General features: G+C 52.7%; 1 protein-coding gene across 2 annotated transcripts; it reads left to right on the forward strand.

Annotated features, from left to right (window-relative positions):
* The first annotated feature begins 1,621 nt into the window (after positions 1 to 1,621).
* PYGO2 (pygopus family PHD finger 2) lies at positions 1,622 to 10,643 on the forward strand. Of its 2 annotated transcripts, none has more exons than XM_082275157.1 (3): positions 1,622 to 1,772; positions 4,274 to 4,395; positions 9,279 to 10,643. In XM_082275157.1, exons 1-3 carry the CDS (start codon positions 1,712 to 1,714, stop codon positions 10,341 to 10,343), a joined length of 1,248 nt encoding a protein of 415 aa, XP_082131283.1. In that variant the 5' UTR covers positions 1,622 to 1,711; the 3' UTR covers positions 10,344 to 10,643. The 2 variants fall into 2 exon arrangements, with proteins under 2 accessions (XP_082131283.1, XP_082131284.1); XM_082275158.1 differs by having other exon boundaries at positions 4,274 to 4,323.
* The last annotated feature ends 10,666 nt before the right edge of the window (positions 10,644 to 21,309 follow it).

The raw sequence follows: 21,309 nt of genomic DNA on the forward strand, positions 1-21,309 counted from the left end.
CCTCCGCTATATACAATCTGTGTGACGTAACCTCCGCTATATACAGTCTGTGTGACGTAACCTCCGCTATATACAATCGGTGTGACGTAACCTCCGCTATATACAATCTGTGTGACGTAACCCCCGCTATATACAGTCTGTGTGACGTAACCTCCGCTATATACAGTCTGTGTGACGTAACCCCCGCTATATACAATCTGTGTGACGTAACCTCCGCTATATACAGTCTGTGTGACGTAACCTCCGCTATATACAATCTGTGTGACGTAACCGCCGCTGTATACAGTATGTGTGATGTAACCTCCGCTATATACAATCTGTGTGACGTAACAGCCGCTATATACAATCTGTGTGACGTAACCCCCGCTATATACAGTCTGTGTGACGTAACCTCCGCTATATACAATCTGTGTGACGTAACCTCCGCTATATACAGTCTGTGTGACGTAACCTCCGCTATATACAATCTGTGTGACGTAACCTCCGCTATCTACAATCTGTGTGACGTAACCCCCGCTATATACAGTCTGTGTGACGTAACCTCCGCTATATACAGTCTGTGTGACGTAACCCCCGCTATATACAGTCTGTGTGACGTAACCTCCCCTATATACAGTCTGTGTGACGTAACCGGCGCTGTATACAGTATGTGTGATGTAACCTCCGCTATATACAGTCTGTGTGACGTAACCCCCGCTATATACAGTCTGAGTGACGTAACCCCCGCTATATACAATCTGTGTGACGTAACCTCCGCTATATACAGTCTGTGTGACGTAACCTCCGCTATATACAATCTGTGTGACGTAACTGCCGCTGTATACAGTATGTGTGATGTAACCTCCGCTATATATAATCTGTGTGACGTAACAGCCGCTATATACAATCTGTGTGACGTAACCTCCGCTATATACAGTCTGTGTGACGTAACCTCCGCTATATACAATCTGTGTGACGTAACCTCCGCTATATACAGTCTGTGTGACGTAACCTCCGCTATATACAATCTGTGTGACGTAACCCCCGCTATATACAGTCTGTGTGACGTAACCTCCGCTATATACAGTCTGTGTGACGTAACCCCCGCTATATACAGTCTGTGTGACGTAACCTCCCCTATATACAGTCTGTGTGACGTAACCTCCCCTATATACAGTCTGTGTGACGTAACCCCCGCTATATACAATCTGTGTGACGTAACCTCCGCTATATACAGTCTGTGTGACGTAACCCCCGCTATATACAATCTGTGTGACGTAACCTCCGCTATATACAGTCTGTGTGACGTAACCTCCGCTATATACAGTCTGTGTGACGTAACCTCCGCTATGTAGAGTATCTGTGCGCCAGGTTTAACGCCCCCCCCCCCTAGTTTTACATGGATTCGTCCAGAGCGCCGTGACGGTGAACGCGGGGTGGGCGGTACCATTGTATGAGGAGGGGGGAGGTAATAGATGAGGCGGCGGAGCTTTAGCGGCCGGTTCCGGTTGGTAGAATATTAATATTCCCGGAGGCGGGCGGTGTGAGGATCTCCGGGGGGAGGAATGGGGGAGGGGGGATATATGTGAGGCGCTGTCTCCCCCTCTCGGAGGAGTGGTATGGTCCGGCCGGCTTCCGGTTCTCTGGCGGCGGTTTCCGGTTTTTGTGCGGCGGTCGGAGCGGTGAGGCCGGAGAGATGTCCGGACACTGAGAACTTCCCCTCCCCCATCCCATGGCCGCCGACCAGGACAAGCTGGACGGACTGACAATACCGGGCCGCAGAGCCAAAGCCGGTCAGATATCCGGGGGGGGGGGGACATAGAAGAGGGGGAGGGGAGCTGAGGGGGGGACATAGAAGAGGGGGGAGGGGAGCTAAAGGGGGACATAGAAGAGGGGGGAGGGGAGCTGAGGGGGGGACATGGAAGAGGGGGAGGGGAGCTGAGGGGGGGACATGGAAGGGGAGCTGAGGGGGGACATGGAAGAGGGGGAGGGGAGCTGAGGGGGGGGACATAGAAGAGGGGGGAGGGGAGCTAAGGGGGGGACATAGAAGAGGGGGAGGGGAGCTAAGGGGGGGACATGGAAGAGGGGGGAGGGGAGCTGAGGGGGGACATGGAAGAGGGGGAGGGGAGCTGAGGGGGGGACATGGGGGAGGGGAGCTGAGGGGGGACATAGAAGAGGGGGAGGGGAGCTGAGGGGGGACATAGAAGAGGGGGAGGGGAGCTGAGGGGGGGACATAGAAGAGGGGGAGGGGAGCTGAGGGGGGACATAGAAGAGGGGGGAGGGGAGCTGAGGGAGGGGGGTATGTAGAAGGTGTATATGGGGGAGGGGGGGTATGTAGAAGGTGTATAGGGGGGAGGGGGGTATGTAGAAGGTGTATATGGGGGAGGGGGGGTATGTAGAAGGTGTATATGGGGGAGGGGGGGTATGTAGAAGGTGTATAGGGGGAGGGGGGTATGTAGAAGGTGTATATGGGGGAGGGGGGGTATGTAGAAGGTGTATATGGGGGAGGGGGGGTATGTAGAAGGTGTATATGGGGGAGGGGGGGGTATGTAGAAGGTGTATAGGGGGGAGGGGGGGTATGTAGAAGGTGTATAGGGGGGAGGGGGGTATGTAGAAGGTGTATAGGGGGGAGGGGGGGTATGTAGAAGGTGTATAGGGGGGAGGGGGGGGGTATGTAGAAGGTGTATAGGGGGGAGGGGGGGTATGTAGAAGGTGTATATGGGGGAGGGGGGGTATGTAGAAGGTGTATATGGGGGAGGGGGGGTATGTAGAAGGTGTATATGGGGGAGGGGGGGTATGTAGAAGGTGTATATGGGGGAGGGGGGGTATGTAGAAGGTGTATATGGGGGAGGGGGGGGTATGTAGAAGGTTTATATGGGGGAGGGGGGGGTATGTAGAAGGTGTATATGGGGGAGGGGGGTATGTAGAAGGTGTATATGGGGGAAGGGGGTATGTAGAAGGTGTATATGGGGGAAGGGGGGTATGTAGAAGGTGTATAAGGGGGAGGGGGGGGTATGTAGAAGGTGTATATGGGGGAGGGGGGGTATGTAGAAGGTGTATATGGGAGGGGGGGGTATGTAGAAGGTGTATAGGGGGGAGGGGGGTATGTAGAAGGTGTATAGGGGGGAGGGGGGTATGTAGAAGGTGTATAGGGGGGAGGGGGGGTATGTAGAAGGTGTATAGGGGGGAGGGGGGGTATGTAGAAGGTGTATAGGGGGGAGGGGGGGTATGTAGAAGGTGTATATGGGGGAGGGGGGGTATGTAGAAGGTGTATATGGGGGAGGGGGAGTATGTAGAAGGTGTATATGGGGGAAGGGGGTATGTAGAAGGTGTATATGGAGGGGGGGGTATGTAGAAGGTGTATATGGGGGAGGGGGGTATGTAGAAGGTGTATATGGAGGGGGGGGTATGTAGAAGGTGTATATGGGGGGAGGGGGGGTATGTAGAAGGTGTATATGGGGGAGGGGGGTAAGTAGAAGGTGTATATGGGGGAAGGGGGGTATGTAGAAGGTGTATAGGGGGGAGGGGGGTATGTAGAAGGTGTATAGGGGGGAGGGGGGTATGTAGAAGGTGTATAGGGGGGAGGGGGGTATGTAGAAGGTGTATAGGGGGGAGGGGGGTATGTAGAAGGTGTATAGGGGGGGAGGGGGGTATGTAGAAGGTGTATAGGGGGGAGGGGGGTATGTAGAAGGTGTATAGGGGGGGAGGGGGGTATGTAGAAGGTGTATAGGGGGGAGGGGGGTATGTAGAAGGTGTATAGGGGGAGGGGGGTATGTAGAAGGTGTATATGGGGGAAGGGGGGTATGTAGAAGGTGTATAGGGGGGGAGGGGGGTATGTAGAAGGTGTATAGGGGGGAGGGGGGTATGTAGAAGGTGTATATGGAGGGGGGGGTATGTAGAAGGTGTATATGGGGGAAGGGGGGTATGTAGAAGGTGTATATGGGGGAAGGGGGGTATGTAGAAGGTGTATATGGGGGGGAGGGGGTATGTAGAAGGTGTATATGGGGGAGGGGGGGAATAAAGAATTAGGGGCTTCTTCTGGGGTGAAAAGGTTGAGAGGCGGATCTATAGAGACTTCCTCAGGGGGGGTCAGGAGGAGATTTGTTGGGAGGGGATGGAATACGGAATAGAGGGGGGATCTTCCATCGGGGAAGTTTCCTCCCACTTCCTGTGGTGTTTGTAGAACAGGAAGTGAAGTCTCCCCGTTGGGTCTGACCCTCCCCCCTATGATTGGTAGATTTGGTGGTGGGCGTGTCTCCGGCGGGGTTGCTGATTGTCCCGCCTTCTCTTCCAGGTTTGCAAATGAAGAGCCCGGAGAAGAAACGTCGCAAGTCTAACACTCAGGTATGGAGGAGCGGGGGTTGGGACGAGTCTCAGCGGAAAGTAAAGGGACCCGGGAATGGCCAATTCCAGAAGGTTGGGACCCGTCCTGTCCATCGTCTGTCTCTTCCTGGCCCCTCCCCTCCAGGGGCGGAGCCATCCTATCCGTTCTGTGTCTTATCTGTCACCTGTGTAATGAATTCAAATTACAAAAATTACGAATCTTCCGGCTGTTCTACCATCAGAGCCAATCACAGGAGAGCTCTACTGTGACAGGGTCACTTTAAGGGAAAATCCTCCCCTCCCCCTCCCTATATATATATATAATAGTGGCCAGTGGAGCCCCACCCCTTATATTCTGGAGTGCCCAGCAGAGCCCCCCCCCCCACATATCTTAACTCCACCCCTTATATCCAGGAGTGGCCAGCAGACACCCCCCCGCCTCCATATCTTACCCCCCACCCCTTATATGTAGGAGTGGCCAGCAGACACCCCCCCCCCCATATCTTACCCCCCACCCCTTATATGTAGGAGTGGCCAGCAGACACCCCCCCCCATCTTACCCCCCACCCCTTATATGTAGGAGTGGCCAGCAGACACCCCCCCCATATCTTACCCCCCACCCCTTATATGTAGGAGTGGCCAGCAGACACCCCCCCATCTTACCCCCCACCCCTTATATGTAGGAGTGGCCAGCAGACACCCCCCCCATATCTTACCCCCCACCCCTTATATGTAGGAGTGGCCAGCAGACACCCCCCCCCATATCTTACCCCCCACCCCTTATATGTAGGAGTGGCCAGCAGACACCCCCCCCCATATCTTACCCCCCACCCCTTATATGTAGGAGTGGCCAGCAGACACCCCCCCCCATCTTACCCCCCACCCCTTATATGTAGGAGTGGCCAGCATTGGCTCAGGTCTCCTGAACACACCCAGCTGCTTGTTGGGGTTCAGTGCCGTCTGTCCAATCACAGGTCAGAGGAACCTCCCATGTACCGGGGTCTTCCTATAGAAGTGACTCCTCCTCCTCTTGCCTCCCTAATTGCTCGATTAGAAATAAATGCCCTGACACCCTCCTAAAGGGGTAGTTCACCTTTACAAAATACTGCCCATGCAGATAGGGGGCGCCTGTAGGTAATAATCAGTGCAGCTCTGACTGAAGATGAATAACGCCCTTGCTGTAGGTGTGAGCCATTTATTTACCCCCCGAAGCCTGACTGGAATACTCCTGGGACGTTACTAAGTGATGCCTCCTCCATCACAGGGGGGCGCCCCCTACCTCCATAAAGGTGAACTAACCCTGTAAAGAAGGCAAAGTGACAGGTTCTCTTATAACGCAGCCCCGCCCTCTCCGCTGCAACTGGATGAGGTGAAGATCATGTCACCTTCCTACTTCTCCACCTCCTCCAATCAGGGTGCTTCTTATTTACTGAGAAAATTGCAAAGTCTTCTGGGAGAGCGCCCTCCAGTGTTCACAATGCAATGGGTTCCTTGAGGGTAGTGGGGTAGTAAGCATGTAGCTCTACGAATTTCGTCATACATGACATTGTGTAGTAGGGGTGTAGTAAGCATGTAGCTCTACGCGTTTTATCATACGCAAGTCTTGGGCATGGTGTAGTAAGCATGCAGCTCTACAGGTTCGTCATACATGACGTCTTCCGGGGCATAGTGTAGTAAGCGTGGAGCTCTACGCGTTTTGTCACATACAAGCCTGGGACATAGTGTATTAGTGGTGTAGTAAGCATGTAGCTCTACAGGTTTGGTCATACGTGACGTCTTCCGGGGTGTGGGGCTGTATGAGTTTTTTCACAAGCGTGGGACATAGTGTATTAGTGGTGTGGTAAGCACCAGCTCTACTGGTTTTGTCTTCGGGCGCAGTGTAGTAAGCATAGAGCTCTACGCGTTTCGTCATACATAAGCCTGGGACAGAGTTTCGTCATTCGTGACGTCTTCCAGGGCATAGTGTATTCGAGGTGTAGTAAGCATGAAGCTCCACAGGTTTTGTCATATGTGACCTCTTTCCTGGGGCGTGGAGCTCTACGAGTTTTGTCACACACAAGCATGGGGCATAGTGTATTAGTGGTGTAGTAAGCATGCAGCTCCACAGGTTTTGTCTTCCGGGGCGCAGTGTAGTAAGCATAGAGCTCTACGCGTTTCGTCATACACAAGCCTGGGACAGAGTTTCGTCATTTGTGACGTCTTCCAGGGCATAGTGTATTCGTGGTGTATTAAGCATGTAGCTCTACAGGTTTAGTCTTCCAGGATGTGGTGTAGTAAGCGTTCAGCTCTATGCCTTTCAACATACGTGACGTCTTCCGGGGCATAGTGTATGAAGCATTTAGCTCTATTCTGTTCGTTATACGTGACGTCCTCTGGGGCATAGTGTATTACTTGTGTAGTAAGCATGTAGCCCTACACGTTTCATTATACATAAAATCTTTCGGGTTTGTGGTGTAGTAATCGTGTAGCTCTACACATTTCGGCATATGCAAGCCTGGGGCGTAGTGTATTAGTGGTGTAGTAAGCGTGTAACTCTACGTGTTTCGTCATACATAACGTATTGTGGGGCATATTATAGTAAGCATGTACTGTAGCTCTATGCATTTCGTTATGTGACATCCTTCGGGGCATAGTGTAGCAGTGGTGTAGAAAGCATGTAGCTTTATGCGTTTTGTCATACGTGACGTCCTCCGGGCATAGTGTAGCAGTGGTGTAGAAAGCATGTAGCTTTATGCGTTTTGTCATACGTGACGTCCTCCGGGGCATAGTGTAATAGTGGTGTAGAAAGCATGTAGCTTTATGCGTTTTGTCATACGTGACGTCCTTCGGGGCATAGTGTAGTAGTGGTGTAGTAAGCATGTAGCTTTACGCGTTTTGTCATACATGACGACGTCCGGGTCATAGTGTAGTAGTGGTGTAGTAAGCATGTAGCTTTACGCATTTTGTCATGTGATGTCCTCCGGGGCATAGTGTAGTAGTGGTGTAGTAAGCATGTAGCTTTACGCGTTTCGTCAAACGTGACGTCCTCCGGGGCATAGTGTAGTAGGGATGTAGTAAGCATGTAGCTTTACGCGTTTCGTCATACTTGACGTCCTCCGGGGCATAGTGTAGTAGTGGTGTAGTAAGCATGTAGCTTTACGCGTTTCGTCATACGTGACGTCCTCCGGGGCATAGTGTAGTAGTGATGTAGTAAGCATGTAGCTCTACGTCAGCCCTTAAAATTTCCACTTGCCTGCTCACATTTGACATGTGGAAAAAACTTGAGGGCAAGTGTGGAGCTGCCTCTGAGAAAGGTGGGAGGGGCGAGCGGGGATCTGCCGCTGTGACACAGCATGGATTTGAATTGCCCGGTGGCCGCAGTCAAGCGAAGTCCCGCCTCCTGGACCAGCTCCTATGATATACAGCACACTGGTTCAATGCCGGGAAATTGAAGTAGTGTGACGTCTGTCATAGAAGGCGAGACTTCGTTTGACTGCGGCCGCCGAGCAATTTAAATCCATGCTATGTCACAGCGGTGAGATCCCCGCTCTGTGTGATCCGGCCGGATCTCCTCGCTCTGATCCCCGGGCGCTGGTGAGGCTGCGCTGATGGACGCTGATGAAGTTATTTATTTTTGTAACTTAATTCTGCATAAAACATTTAATAGTGTCATTTCATGAGATGACTTATGAGGGCGTGTTTAGGGTAAGGGTTGGGTGGGGTAACTGGTGGCGAGTAACTCTTAAGGCCTAGGTAGGTAGCCCTTCTCTACGTGTTTCGTCATAGGTGACGTCTTTTGGGGCATAGTGTAGTAGTGGTGATGTCCAGTGATTTCCAGCTTCTAGAGCAGGGATCCTCAAACTATGGCCCACCAATTGTTCAGGAACTACAATTCCCATCATGCCTTGTCATGTCTGATTGAGTTTTGCAATGCATCATGGGACGTGTAGACACACTCACACACACTATATTACCAAAAGTATTGGGACGCCGGCCTTTACACACACATCAAAAGTATTGGGACGCCTGCCTTTACACACACATTAACTTTAATGGCATCCCAGTCTTAGTCCGTAGGGTTTAATATTGAGTTGGCTCCACCCTTTGCAGCTATAACAGCTTCAACTCTTCTGGAAAGGCCGTCCACAAGGTTTAGGAGTGTCTATGAGAATGTTTCACCATTCTTCCAGAAGCGCATTTGTGAGGTCAGGCACTGATCCCAAAGGTGTTCTATTGGGTTGAGCTCAGGATTCTGTGCAGGCCAGTTCTGGAAGAATGGTGAAACATTCCCATAGACACTCCTAAACCTTGTGGACGGCCTTCCCAGAAGAGTTGAAGGTGTTTATAGCTGCAAAGGGTGGGCCAACTCAATATTGAACCCTACGGACCAAGACAAGACTGGGATGTCATTAGAGTTGATGTGTATGTAAAGGCGTCCCAATACTTTTGGTAACGGGTGTTTATTTTTGGTCTCAAGCTGGAACAATCCAACTATGTAATATTATCCAGACCTGGAGTTCAGATTTTAAGTTCGGGGGTGGGGTGTTCTTTCAAGAGAACCCGTCACTTCGTCCTCAATGGTGTCAGTCACTTTTACAGAGGAACTTGTTGCTGAATATCGATTGGTTTGGTTCCCCCCTCCCCTCCGGTGTTTGATTTGATTTCTCAATCCCCCAGAAGGTTTATATTCAGAGCCTCAGACCCAACAACCCTCGAGCTCTGGTCCTTCACCTTCATGTCAGGTTTGTTTGGGACTTTGTAAAGCTGGGATGGGTGTCGGGGCATTTATTACGGTATAAATGGTTAATGGCTTTCATCTGGGTAGTGTCAGCCCGGGCCGTGGTTCCTTGACTGGGCTGTAGATGGCGCAGCATCATGGATAACCTCGTTGGCGTCCTCAGCCCGCCTGTACTGTGGCGTGTTCAGTGTTGTGTTGGATGATTTTGTTCCATCTGTTTCTATGTAATCTGTTTCTGACTCTCTCCTGTCTTTTTCAGGGGCCGTCCTACTCTCACCTGTCGGAGTTCGCCCCACCTCCAACCCCAATGGTGGACCACTTGGTGGCTTCCAATCCCTTCGAGGATGACTTTGGAGCTCCGAAGGTCAGCGCCGCTGCCGCCGCTTCTCCGTTCATGAATAACCCTGTCCCCTTCGGCAGCTACCGCATGCAAGGTGGAATGCCTCACCAGGTACCCCCGGGATATCCAGGAGGTCCCCAGCCAATCAGACGCCAGCATCCGCCCTTCCCACCCAACCAGATGGGCCCTGGGTTCGGCATGCCTCAGAACCCCAACTACGTCCAACCCGGAAACATGAACTTCTCCAACCAGCCGTTCAACCAAGGCATGGGACAGAGCTTTAGCCCCCCGGGTGGGCAGATAATGCAGGGGCCAGTTGGGGGATTTGGCCCTATGATGTCCCCCACAATGGGTCAGCCTCCCCGCGGGGAACTGGGGCCGGGTACCGTATTAAACTCTCCAACGGGTCCGCCTTTCACTCAAAGGTTTGGCTCGCCCGGTCACCCCTTCGGACAGCCATCAATTCAGAGGCCAAGCCTTCCTCCAAATGCCAGTCCATATTCCGGAGCCGACCAAAACTTCCCCCCAGGGGTGGAGGACCACAACAAGAACTTAAACCCTCCCAGCAACACCTTTAACCAAGAGCAGCACGTCGGCTCGCCGTCGGCTGTCAACGGCAATCAGCAGAGCTTCACTCCCAACAGCGCCCCCCGCGGGAACAGCAGCACACCAGAGGTCAACAACATCCCCCCGCCCAGCAAGCCCACCGGGAACTCCGGACACCAGCCCCCTCCAGGACTTGTTTATCCCTGCGGGGCGTGCCGCAACGAGGTCAATGACGACCAGGACGCCATCTTGTGCGAAGCCTCTTGTCAGAAGTGGTTCCACCGCGAGTGCACAGGGATGACAGAAAGTGCCTACGGTCTGCTGACGCGGGAGGCCTCCGCCGTGTGGGCATGCGATTACTGCCTGAAGACCAAGGACATTCAGCCCGTGTACATCCGTGAGCCCATGGGGCAGCTGGTAGCCGCCAATGACGGATGAAGGGACGGAGCGGGCCCCACAATATGGCTATTCTGAGCTTTAATGACCGGCACCAATCAGCGGGAAGGGGCGTGGTTCGGACCTTCCCGACCTGTAAAGCCGGTCCGGGAGGAACGTTAAGTCGCTTGTGTCACTATGAGTCTGTGTTCACCACTCGGACAGTGAGGGGTCATTGTGAAAACATGCATCCATCAAAGCTGGTGCCCCCTTGCCAAATCCACCTTGGGCTCTTCCAGTGCTTGTACCACATCCATCACAACTGGTGCCATCCCTTCCCTGGAGTCCACCATGGTTTCCTTCAGTGCTTCTACTGCATCCGTCACGGCTGGTCCCGCCCCTTCAAGAGTCCACCATGGTCTCTTCCAGTGATTCTGTCGCATCCATCACGGCTGGTCCTGTCCCTCTCAGTTCATCATGGTCTCTTCTGGTGCCATCCCTCCCCTGGAGTCCACTGTGGTTTCCTTCAGTACTTCTGCATCCATCATGGCTGGTCCTGCCCTTTGAAGAGTCCACCATGGTCTCTTCCAATACTGTACCTGCATCCATCACAACTGGTGCCACCCCTCCCAAATTCCACCATGGGCTCTTCCAGTGCTTCTACCACATCCATCACATGCTGGTGCCACCCCTTCAAGAGTCCACCATGGTCTCTTCCAGTTCTGTACCTGCATCCGTTTCAACTGGTGCCACCCCTTCTAGAGCCTGCCATGGTCCCCCTGAGTCTGTCATGGTTTCTTCTAAAGCTTTATTTTATTTTGTACAGGTCAAACTTTGCTTGCTGTTATTTTTCCTCTATGGTCGACCGTTATCAGTATATGGTGATATATTCCCGCTCATCTCTGGGGGCGTGGTCAGGACGTCCGCTGGGTCTTTCACATGTTGGGCATGCTGATTGGTATAAAAAGAAATCCATCTTGCCCAAAAATTATTCTGTTAATCTTCCACTTCACCTGTTCATAGCACTGTCATTGCAGACTTGTGTTCCTTGGCCGGCAGGGGACCCTTTGTGTGCCGTTGTGTTTTTAAGAAGTATCACCACAGCTTAAATCTCGTTGAATCACCCAGGGGGGCGAAGTACGTGGCGGACTTGGGCCCATTCTGATTGGTGGTTGCATTGCCCAATAAAAGTGCATTTGTTTCTAGCTGTCGGCTCCACCCCAGGCTGAAGCCCAATTTACAGGCATTCCTATAGGAGAGCTATAGCACTGTAACAACCTTTACTTCTATGCGTGCGTGCGTCGTCTGTCGTCCGCCTCCCCCTCTCCGTGCATGTGTTGGCCAACGCCCCCTATCCTCTGTGCATCTATTGACTCTCTCCTTGGTGCGTGTGTCCTCTGTTGCCGCTTCCCTCTCTCCTCGGTGCGTGTGTCCTCTGTTGCCGCTTCCCTCTCTCCTCGGTGCGTGTGTCCTCTGTTGCCGCTTCCCTCTCTCCTCAGTGCGTGTGTCGTCTGTTGCCGCTCCCCTCTCTCCACGGTGCGTGCGTCGTCTGTCGCCGCCCCCTCTCTCCTCGGTGCGTGCATCGTCTGTCGCCGCCCCCTCTCTCCTCGGTGCGTGCATCGTCTGTCGCCGCCCCCTCGCTCCTTGGTGTGTGCGTCGTCTGTCGCCGCCCCTCTCTCCTTGGTGTGTGTGCGTTGTCTGTCCTCTATTGCCCTGCCCCCTATGCGTCCATTGCCTTCCCTCCCCTGTATGTCATCTCTCATAGCCCCCCCTCCTTTGTGCATGTGGCATCATTCCCTGAGATTCCCCCTCTTCCTCAAGCCTGAGTGGTCACTCGCATCACATTTAAAGTTCTCCCCCTTCTGAGCAGTTGGTTGGAGGAAGGTCGGCACACAGTTGACCACTCCGGCTCAGTAATGCCCTGAGGATTCATCAATGTTTGAGCTTTGCTGATACTACTTTGTCTCGTCCTACACACTACAATTGGATTGTACGGCTTCCTTTAACTAAAACCTAAGCCTCAGCCTTTAAATTTGATGGACCGGCGCAGCTGTCGTTAGATGTAAAGGAGATTGTAAGGCCAGAGAGGGTCAGGAAAGCCGGCTATATAATCTGTGCAATCCCCTAGATCTACCAACAACTATGTAATGCCCGGCCTGTGAAAAGAATTGAATGGAGTGTAGAGTTAAACCTTGCTACAGGTGTAGGCTATTTCCCTCCTGAACACTGACTGAAAAACTCCTATATACTAGGATGTTGCTAAGACGCTCCCGTCTGATCCAAGCTCCTCTCGCACGCGTGCTCTCTCCACTGTGGAAGCAGCTCTGAGCTGCGCTGTTCCGGGAAGGCTGGGAGTGTCTCAGCAACAAAGCCAGACAAGATGATGCCATCTCTGGGAGTTTTCCGACCTGGCTTCGTATGTAAATAGCGTACCCCTATAGCAAGGACATTATCCAGCTTTAGTCAAAGCTGGGGATTATTGTTCCCTACAGGTGCCCTGTACCTGCGGAGGTGAGCGAATACTTAAGTCTGGTTACAATCATGTTCGATAAAAAAATAAATATTTTATCTGTTATAACCAGTCTGTTGATCTTGGCCATGCTGGCCATTTTATTTTCGCACTTGACGCTCTCGGGGGATGGCATGTGGTCCCTTTTAATTTTTTTTTTTGACGGGGGGGGGGGGGGGGGGTTGTTGATTTTGACGCAGTCCAATGAATGTTTTGAAGGAGGACGCTGCGTGATTTCCGGGTTTATGTAAAAGAGTCTTAAGAACTTCCCATGGAGAGTTTTCTAGACCTTTTGGTTGAATCAGTGCTAAAAGTACTAAAAATAAATGTTTGGGGGGGGGGGGGGGAGATATTTTAAAGCACACAGCTGACTTCCTGTCAGATAATCCTTTATAAGAAAACTATGATCAGCTTTCAACCTCCCGTAACCTGAGATGGTGGATCCAAGCAGTAAGCTGTAAATAATTGGAGTCTGTGTTTATTATGTGGAATGTTCTAGAAGCTCTTTCACACAGTCTACTATGACTCGACGGTGTGTTCTGCGACGGCTCGACACTGACTGGACGGCGTGTTCTGCGATGGCTCGTTGCTGACTGGACGGCGTGTTCTGCGATGGCTCGACTGTGACTTGACGGCGTGTTCTGCGAGGGCTCGACTGTGACTTGACGGCGTGGTGTGCGAGGGCTCGACTGTGACTTGACGGCGTGGTGTGCGAGGGCTCGACTGTGACTTGACGGCGTGGTGTGCGAGGGCTCGACTGTGACTTGACGGCGTGGTGTGCGAGGGCTCGACTGTGACTTGAGGGCGTGGTGTGCGAGGGCTCGACTGTGACTTGACGGCGTGGTGTGCGAGGGCTCGACTTTGACTTGACGGCGTGGTGTGCGAGGGCTCGACTTTGACTTGACGGCGTGGTGTGCGAGGGCTCGACTGTGACTTGAGGGCGTGGTGTGCGAGGGCTCGACTGTGACTGGACGGCGTAGTGTGCGAGGGCTCGACTGTGACTGGACGGCGTAGTGTGTGACGGCTCGACTGTGACTGGATGGTGTGTTCTGCTACGGCTCGACTGTGACTGGACGGTGTAGTCTGCTACGGCTCTATGGCATGGTCTACTATGTCTCGACTCTGACTGAACGGCATGGTCTGCGACGGCTTGACTGACTGGACGGCGTGGTGTGCGACGGATCGACTGTTACTGGACGGCGTGGTGTGCGACGGCTCGACTGCGACTGGATGGCGTGGTGTGCGATGGCTCGACTGTGACTGGATGACGTGGTCCGTGGCTGGAAGGCATGGGCTGTGGCGGCTCGACTGTGGCTGGACGGCGTGGTCTGCGACAGCTCGACTGTGGCTGCACAGCGTGGTCCGCGACGGCTCGACTGTGACTGGATGACGTGGTCCGTGGCTGGACGGCGTGGGCTGCGGTGGCTCGACTGTGGCTGGACCGCGTGGGCTGCGACGGCTCGACTGTGGCTGGACCGCGTGGGCTGCGACGGCTCGACTGTGACTGGACGGTGGGGTGTGCGACGGCTCGACTGTGACTGGACTACGTAGTCCATGAGGACTCTACTCAAATGTGGCTCAACTAGGTAGTCCACTACCACTGGACTGTGGCTCGACTACATAGTCCACTATGACTCTTCAATCAAAATAAAAGCACTCCTGGCCTTTCTAGGTGCCCTCCGGAGACTCCACCCCTCCTACAGAGACTCCACCCGCATGGGGTTTGCAACTACCTCACTTTAAAAACCTGCAACCCTAATGGTGACGCTGCCGGGAGGTGCCACCTGGAGATTCCTTCATGTGAATATTTGTGAATTTGCTTCTGCAATATGGACTGTGCGCCCCCCCCCCCCCCCTTCAATCCGTCCTTTGTACCCCCACCAGTGATTATGCACTTATGGAACACAGCACTGTTGTTTACCCCTCCCGAGTGGACTTTAAGCCATGATTTGGAGGACAATCAGAGCTGAATGGGGGCGCAAGACTTTTACTGCTATATAATAGTGGCGCACCCCCTGCTTGTTGCCTGGATCCCTTCCATGTAAGTGTCCGTTATTTCTATAAATGGCGGGGGAGATGGCGGCGAGAACTTTGTGTATTTCCAGCTGTGGATATTGTGTGTACTGCTGGTATAAGCGGTTCTATAAAAATGTGATGGTACGTCTCCATGTCTTATTTCTCACTGACTGGGATGAGTGATTGCCATGAATGAGATATTCGGTTGACATGTTGGTAGTTCTCTGGATCCAAGGGTTAAAAAGATAGGTAACTGAAAAACCAGCCAAAAGTCCGATGCCATTAGTGAAAAATTAGCTTTATTGTTCCAGACAAGATCGCAGACGATCCACCCAGACCCTTCTCACTCCAAGGTGTTTGGCTTGGAAAGGGCTTAGTCATAGAGAATCTGGTAAGGGAAGGTAGTTTACTTTGCATCTATATCGTCTACCAAGATCTCCACTAGGGTTCTGTATAGTCTACTTTGATCTGTACATGCAACTTTAACTGCATGGTATACTACAATCTCCACTATGATTCTGCATGGTCTACTACCCTCGCTACGTAGTCTACTACCCTCTCCACTAGGGCTACGTAGTCTACTACCCTCTCCACTAGGGCTACGCAGTCTACTACCCTCTCCACTAGAGCTATGCAGTCTACTACCCTCTCCACTAGGGCTACGCAGTCTACTACCCTCTCCACTAGGGCTACGCAGTCTACTACCCTCTCCACTAGGGCTACGCAGTCTACTACCCTCTCCACTAGGGCTACGCAGTCTACTACCCTCTCCACTAGGACTGCATGCACTCCAAGGTGTTTGGCTTGGAAAGGGCTTAGTCATAGAGAATCTGGTGAGACTCAGTGTAGTTTACTTTGCATCTATATCGTCTACCAAGATCTCCACTAGGGTTCTGTATAGTCTACTATGATCTCTACATGCAACTCTAACTGCATGGTATACTACAATCTACACTATGATTCTTTATGGTCTACTACCCTCTCCACTAGGGCTGCGCAGTCTACTACCCTCTCCACTAGGGCTACGCAGTCTACTACCCTCTCCACTAGGTCTACGCAGTCTACTACCCTCTCCACTAGGGCTACGCAGTCTACTACCCTCTCCACTAGGGCTACGCAGTCTACTACCCTCTCCACTAGGGCTACGCAGTCTACTACCCTCTCCACTAGGACTGCATGGTTTACTACCCTCTCCACTAGGACTGCATGCACTCTAAGGTGTTTGAGCTGGAAAGGGCTTAGTCATAGAGAATCTGGTGAGACTCAGTGTAGTTTACTTTGCATCTATATCGTCTACCAAGATCTCCACTAGGGTTCTGTATAGTCTACTATGATCTCTACATGCAACTCTAACTGCATGGTATACTACAATCTCCACTATGATTCTTTATGGTCTACTACCCTCGCTACGTAGTCTACTACCCTCTCCACTAGGACTGCATGGTCTACTACCTTCTCCACTAGGACTACGTAGTCTACTACCTTCTCCACTAGGACTACGTAGTCTACTACCCTCTCCACTAGGCCTGCATGGTCTAGTACCCTCTCCACTAGGACTGCATGGTCTAGTACCCTCTCCACTAGGACTGCATGGTCTACTTTGATCTCCACTAGGACTGCATGGTCTACTTTGATCTCCACCACGACTCTGCGTGGTTTTCCCTCGAGCTGCGCCAGGACTCTGCGTGGTTTTCCCTCGAGCTCCGCCAGGGCTCTGCGTGGTCTACTTCCAGCTCCACCAGGGCTCTGCGTGGTCTACTTCCAGCTTCGCCAGGGCTCTGCTTGGTCTACTTCCAGCTCCGCCAGGGCTCTGCGTGGTCTACTTCCAGCTCCGCCAGGGCTCTGCGTGGTCTACTTCCAGCTCCACCAGGGCTCTGCGTGGTCTACTTCCAGCTCCACCAGGGCTCTGCGTGGTCTACTTCCAGCTCTGCATGTTCTACTATGATCTTCTCTATGACTGCATAATTTCCACTATGACTCTGTATCCTCTACTGCAATCTCCACAGTCTGTCATCTCTTCATGCATGGTCTACTACACACTCCACTAAGACTGTGCATGGTCTGCTATGATCTTTACATGGTCTGCTACAATCTCCATGGCCTACTGTGATCTCTATATGCAACTCTGCATGATCCATTATGATCTTCACTACAACTCTGCATGATCTGGTATGATCTCTACGGCTAAGCCCTATTGGGTGCAATGTATCAGTCATAAGACAGTGGGTGGACTATTTGTGATCTTGTTTAGAACAATGATGCTTTACTATATGCTGATGTCATCGAAGTGTGGCTGGATCTTCTGTTTACTGGATGTTGGGAATGTGGAAAAGTTCTGATTGGCCGGTATTGGCTTCCATGGCCTCTCCTGGTGTTATTAGTAATAAAAGGGCTTGAAATCCAAACTTTTGAAGCAGCTCTCGGTCAGCCATGGTATTCTTGGCGGTAGGCGAAGTAGTGTCCAGAGGATGAGAACATGTCCAAGGTGAACCCAGTACGTCTTTTTTGCACATGGCAAGAAGTCAAAAGAGTAAGCCAACCTGTTTCAGGGGGTTTGGAGATCGCCCTTCATCGGGACTGAAGTGAAGAGAAACCAAGACCAGAACAATAAAAGTTGTACAAATGCTGGTCAGGCAGCCATGACTTTTCTCCTTCCTGACAGTGATTAAAGGGGAACTAAACTTTGCTCTGTCTACAACCAATGAAGCTGCCATCTTAGTCTCTGGTCTGCAGTTGTCATGGTGCTGCACATGTGATCAGTTATGACTCCAGCCATTTGAGGCCTTGACAGTTCTGGGGAAACACTCAGCTACAGCCTGGATAGAAAAGCCTGTCCCCTGCCAGCATGCTGCAGAGAAGGACCCTTTCTCTCGGTGTGGTCCCTCTGCAGTCAGTCCTCCATGCCCCATCAGGGTAGCATGGGTTTAGCTGATTCCAGGGCTCTAACTCTGAGCATAGCATGCTGGCAGGGAACAGGCTTTTGTCCTCCAGCTGTGGCTGGTTTCTAAGGACTTCTTCCATGCGGTTCTATTGCTGCAGCATGCTGGCAGGTGACAAACTTCTACTCAAGTTGTGGCTGGTTTCTAAAGACTGAAAACTTTTTATTTTTGATGTTGCAGAAAAGTTTTGTTGATCAAACTGAAACCTTCCCCCCGCAGCTATACATACTCCCAACGTGAGCTCTGAGTCACTTCAGTCTGAGCATAGATGGAACTGAGGTATCTTCCTGCCCCTGTAAGACAGCCCAGGGCCAATCACATGGGAAGAAGGGGACTAAATCGCATGCTCCTCTATACAGCTCAGGGCCAATCACATGGGAGGAACCGGAGTGAGTCACATGCTCCTCCATACACTTTAGAACCAATCACGTGGGAGGTAGGGGACTGAGTTACACGCAGCTTAGGGCCAATTGTATGGGAGAAACTGGAGTGAGTCACCTGCTACTTCATACACCTCAGGACCAATCACATGAGAGGAAGCAGAGCAAGTCGCATGCTCTTCCATACAGCTCAGGGCCAATCACATGGGAGGGACTGGAGTGAGTAACCTGCTCCTCTGTACAGCTCAGGACCAATCACATAGGAGGAAGTGAGCGAGTCACATGCTCCTCCGTACAGCTCAGGGCCAATCACATCTGAGGAAGGGGACTGAGTCACATGCTCCTCCATACAGCTCAGGGCCAATCACATGGGAGTGAGTCACATGCTCCTCCATACAGCTCAGGGCCAATCACATGGGAGTGAGTCACATGCTCCTCCATGCAGCTCAGGGCCAATCACATGGGAGTGAGTCACATGCTCCTCCATACAGCTCAGGGCCAATCACATGGGAGTGAGTCACATGCTCCTCCATACAGCTCAGGGCCAATCACATGGGAGTGAGTCTCATGCTCCTCCATACAGCTCAGGGCCAATCACATGGGAGTGAGCCACATGCTCCTCCATACAGCTCAGGGCCAATCACATGGGAGTGAGTCTCATGCTCCTCCATACAGCTCAGGGCCAATCACATGGGAGTGAGTCACATGCTCCTCCGTACAGCTCAGGGCCAATCACATGGAAGCAAGTCACATGCTCCTCCATACAGCTCAGGGCCAATCACATGGAAGCAAGTCACATGCTCCTCCATACAGCTCAGGGCCAATCACATGGGAGTGAGTGACATGCTCCTCCATACAGCTCAGGGCCAATCACATGGAAGCAAGTCACATGCTCCTCCATACAGCTCAGGGCCAATCACATGGGAGTGAGTCACATGCTCCTCCATACAGCTCAGGGCCAATCACATGGGAGTGAGCCACATGCTCCTCCGTACAGCTCAGGGCCAATCACATGGGAGTGAGTCACATGCTCTTCCATACAGCTCAGGGCCAATCACATGGGAGTGAGTCACATGCTCCTCCATACAGCTCAGGGCCAATCACATGGAAGCAAGTCACATGCTCCTCCATACAGCTCAGGGCCAATCACATGGAAGCAAGTCACATGCTCCTCCATACAGCTCAGGGCCAATCACATGGGAGTGAGTGACATGCTCCTCCATACAGCTCAGGGCCAATCACATGGAAGCAAGTCACATGCTCCTCCATACAGCTCAGGGCCAATCACATGGGAGTGAGTCACATGCTCCTCCATACAGCTCAGGGCCAATCACATGGGAGTGAGTCACATGCTCCTCCATACAGCTCAGGGCCAATCACATGGGAGTGAGTCACATGCTCCTCCATACAGCTCAGGGCCAATCACATGGGAGTGAGTCGCATGCTCCTCCATACCTGGAAGTACTGCATATTTTCTTTCCTTCCTGCAGCAGCAGAGCGTAGATTTAGGGATTCAGACCCTGAACAAAGCATGCATACAGTGAAGTCACAATGCTGGACCTGAAAGCTTAATGCAAAGTATTGAAGCCAGAGGATCAGCATGACAGAAAGCCTCTTACGAGGTGGCACAAATGAGCAGCACAGGGGCCCCTTGTGGGGTTTATTGTAGGGTGATATATAAATACCCCCCCAGATTGGCCCCGTCCTTGCTGAGGATTAATAGCTGGCAAGCAGAGGAGGGGCGGCCAGGAAGCTGGAACCTGCTTAGTATGCGGGGGGCAGGACTCCGGGCATTGTGTATGGCAGTCAGCGAGGGGCCGCTTGTTCCTATGTGGGGCCCAGCACTCCGCCCATTCCTGATCACCACTCCGGTCACATCACAGGACTCCGGGACCTCAACTGACTGCTGTGGAGGATGATGCCCCCCTCCCACACTCATCTGCCAGTATGAGCGCCCCCATCCACTACTGACCCCCAACCTGTGACAACGGCTTCCCTAAAGCTAAAGAGGACCTGTCACACCTACAGGAGCCCCTAAGGTCCCAATCCCACCCTGGAAGGATGATGACCCCCCTTACTTATCTAAGAGTATGAGTGCCCCCAGCCTGTGACATTGGCTTCCTTCGCTATTACTGCTGAAGAGGACCTGTCACACCTACAGGAGCCCCTAATGGTCCCAATCCCACCCTACAAGAATGATGTTCCCCCCACCTTCTCCCACTTATGTGACCTCCACACTCTCCCCCACACAGGGAAAAATCCCTGAGGGGCCATACTACCCCACCCCCGTGTACAGGAACACCTCCGGAGAGCCTACACTACGCCCCTCACACAAGGACAAGTCCCTGAGGAACCGTACTACCCCACCCCCGCATACAGAACACCCCTGAGAGTCTACACTACGCCCCTCACACAAGGACAAATCCCTGAGGGGCCGTACTACCCCACCCCCGCATACAAGAACACCCCCTGAAAGCCTACACTACACCCCTCACACAAGGACAAATCCCTGAGGGGCCATACTACCCCACCCCCGTGTACAAGAACACCCCCTGAAAGCCTACACTACGCCCCTCACACAAAGACAAGTCCCTGAGGGACCGTACTACCCCACCCCCGCATACAGAACACCCCTGAGAGTCTACACTACGCCCCTCACACAAGGACAAATCCCTGAGGGGCCGTACTACCCCACCCCCGCATACAAGAACACCCCCTGAGAGCCTACACTACGTCCCTCACACAAGGACAAGTCCCTGAGGAACCGTACTACCCCACCCCCGCATACAGAACACCCCTGAGAGCCTACACTACGCCCCTCACACAAGGGCAAGTCCCTGAGGGACCGTACTACCCCACCCCGCATACAAGAATACCCCCTGAGAGCCTACACTACGCCCCTCACACAAGGACAAGTCCCTGAGGAACCGTACTACCCCACCCCCGCATACAGAACACCCCTGAGAGTCTACACTACGCCCCTCACACAAGGACAAATCCCTGAGGGGCCGTACTACCCCACCCCCGCATACAAGAACACCCCCTGAGAGCCTACACTACGCCCCTCACACAAGGACAAGTCCCTGAGGAACCGTACTACCCCACCCCCGCATACAAGAACACCCCCTGAGAGCCTACACTACGTCCCTCACACAAGGACAAGTCCCTGAGGAACCGTACTACCC

Source organism: Pelophylax lessonae (assembly GCF_965119305.1).
Source record: "Pelophylax lessonae genome assembly, chromosome: 13".
In the NCBI taxonomy this organism is placed as follows: Eukaryota; Metazoa; Chordata; class Amphibia; order Anura; family Ranidae; genus Pelophylax; species Pelophylax lessonae.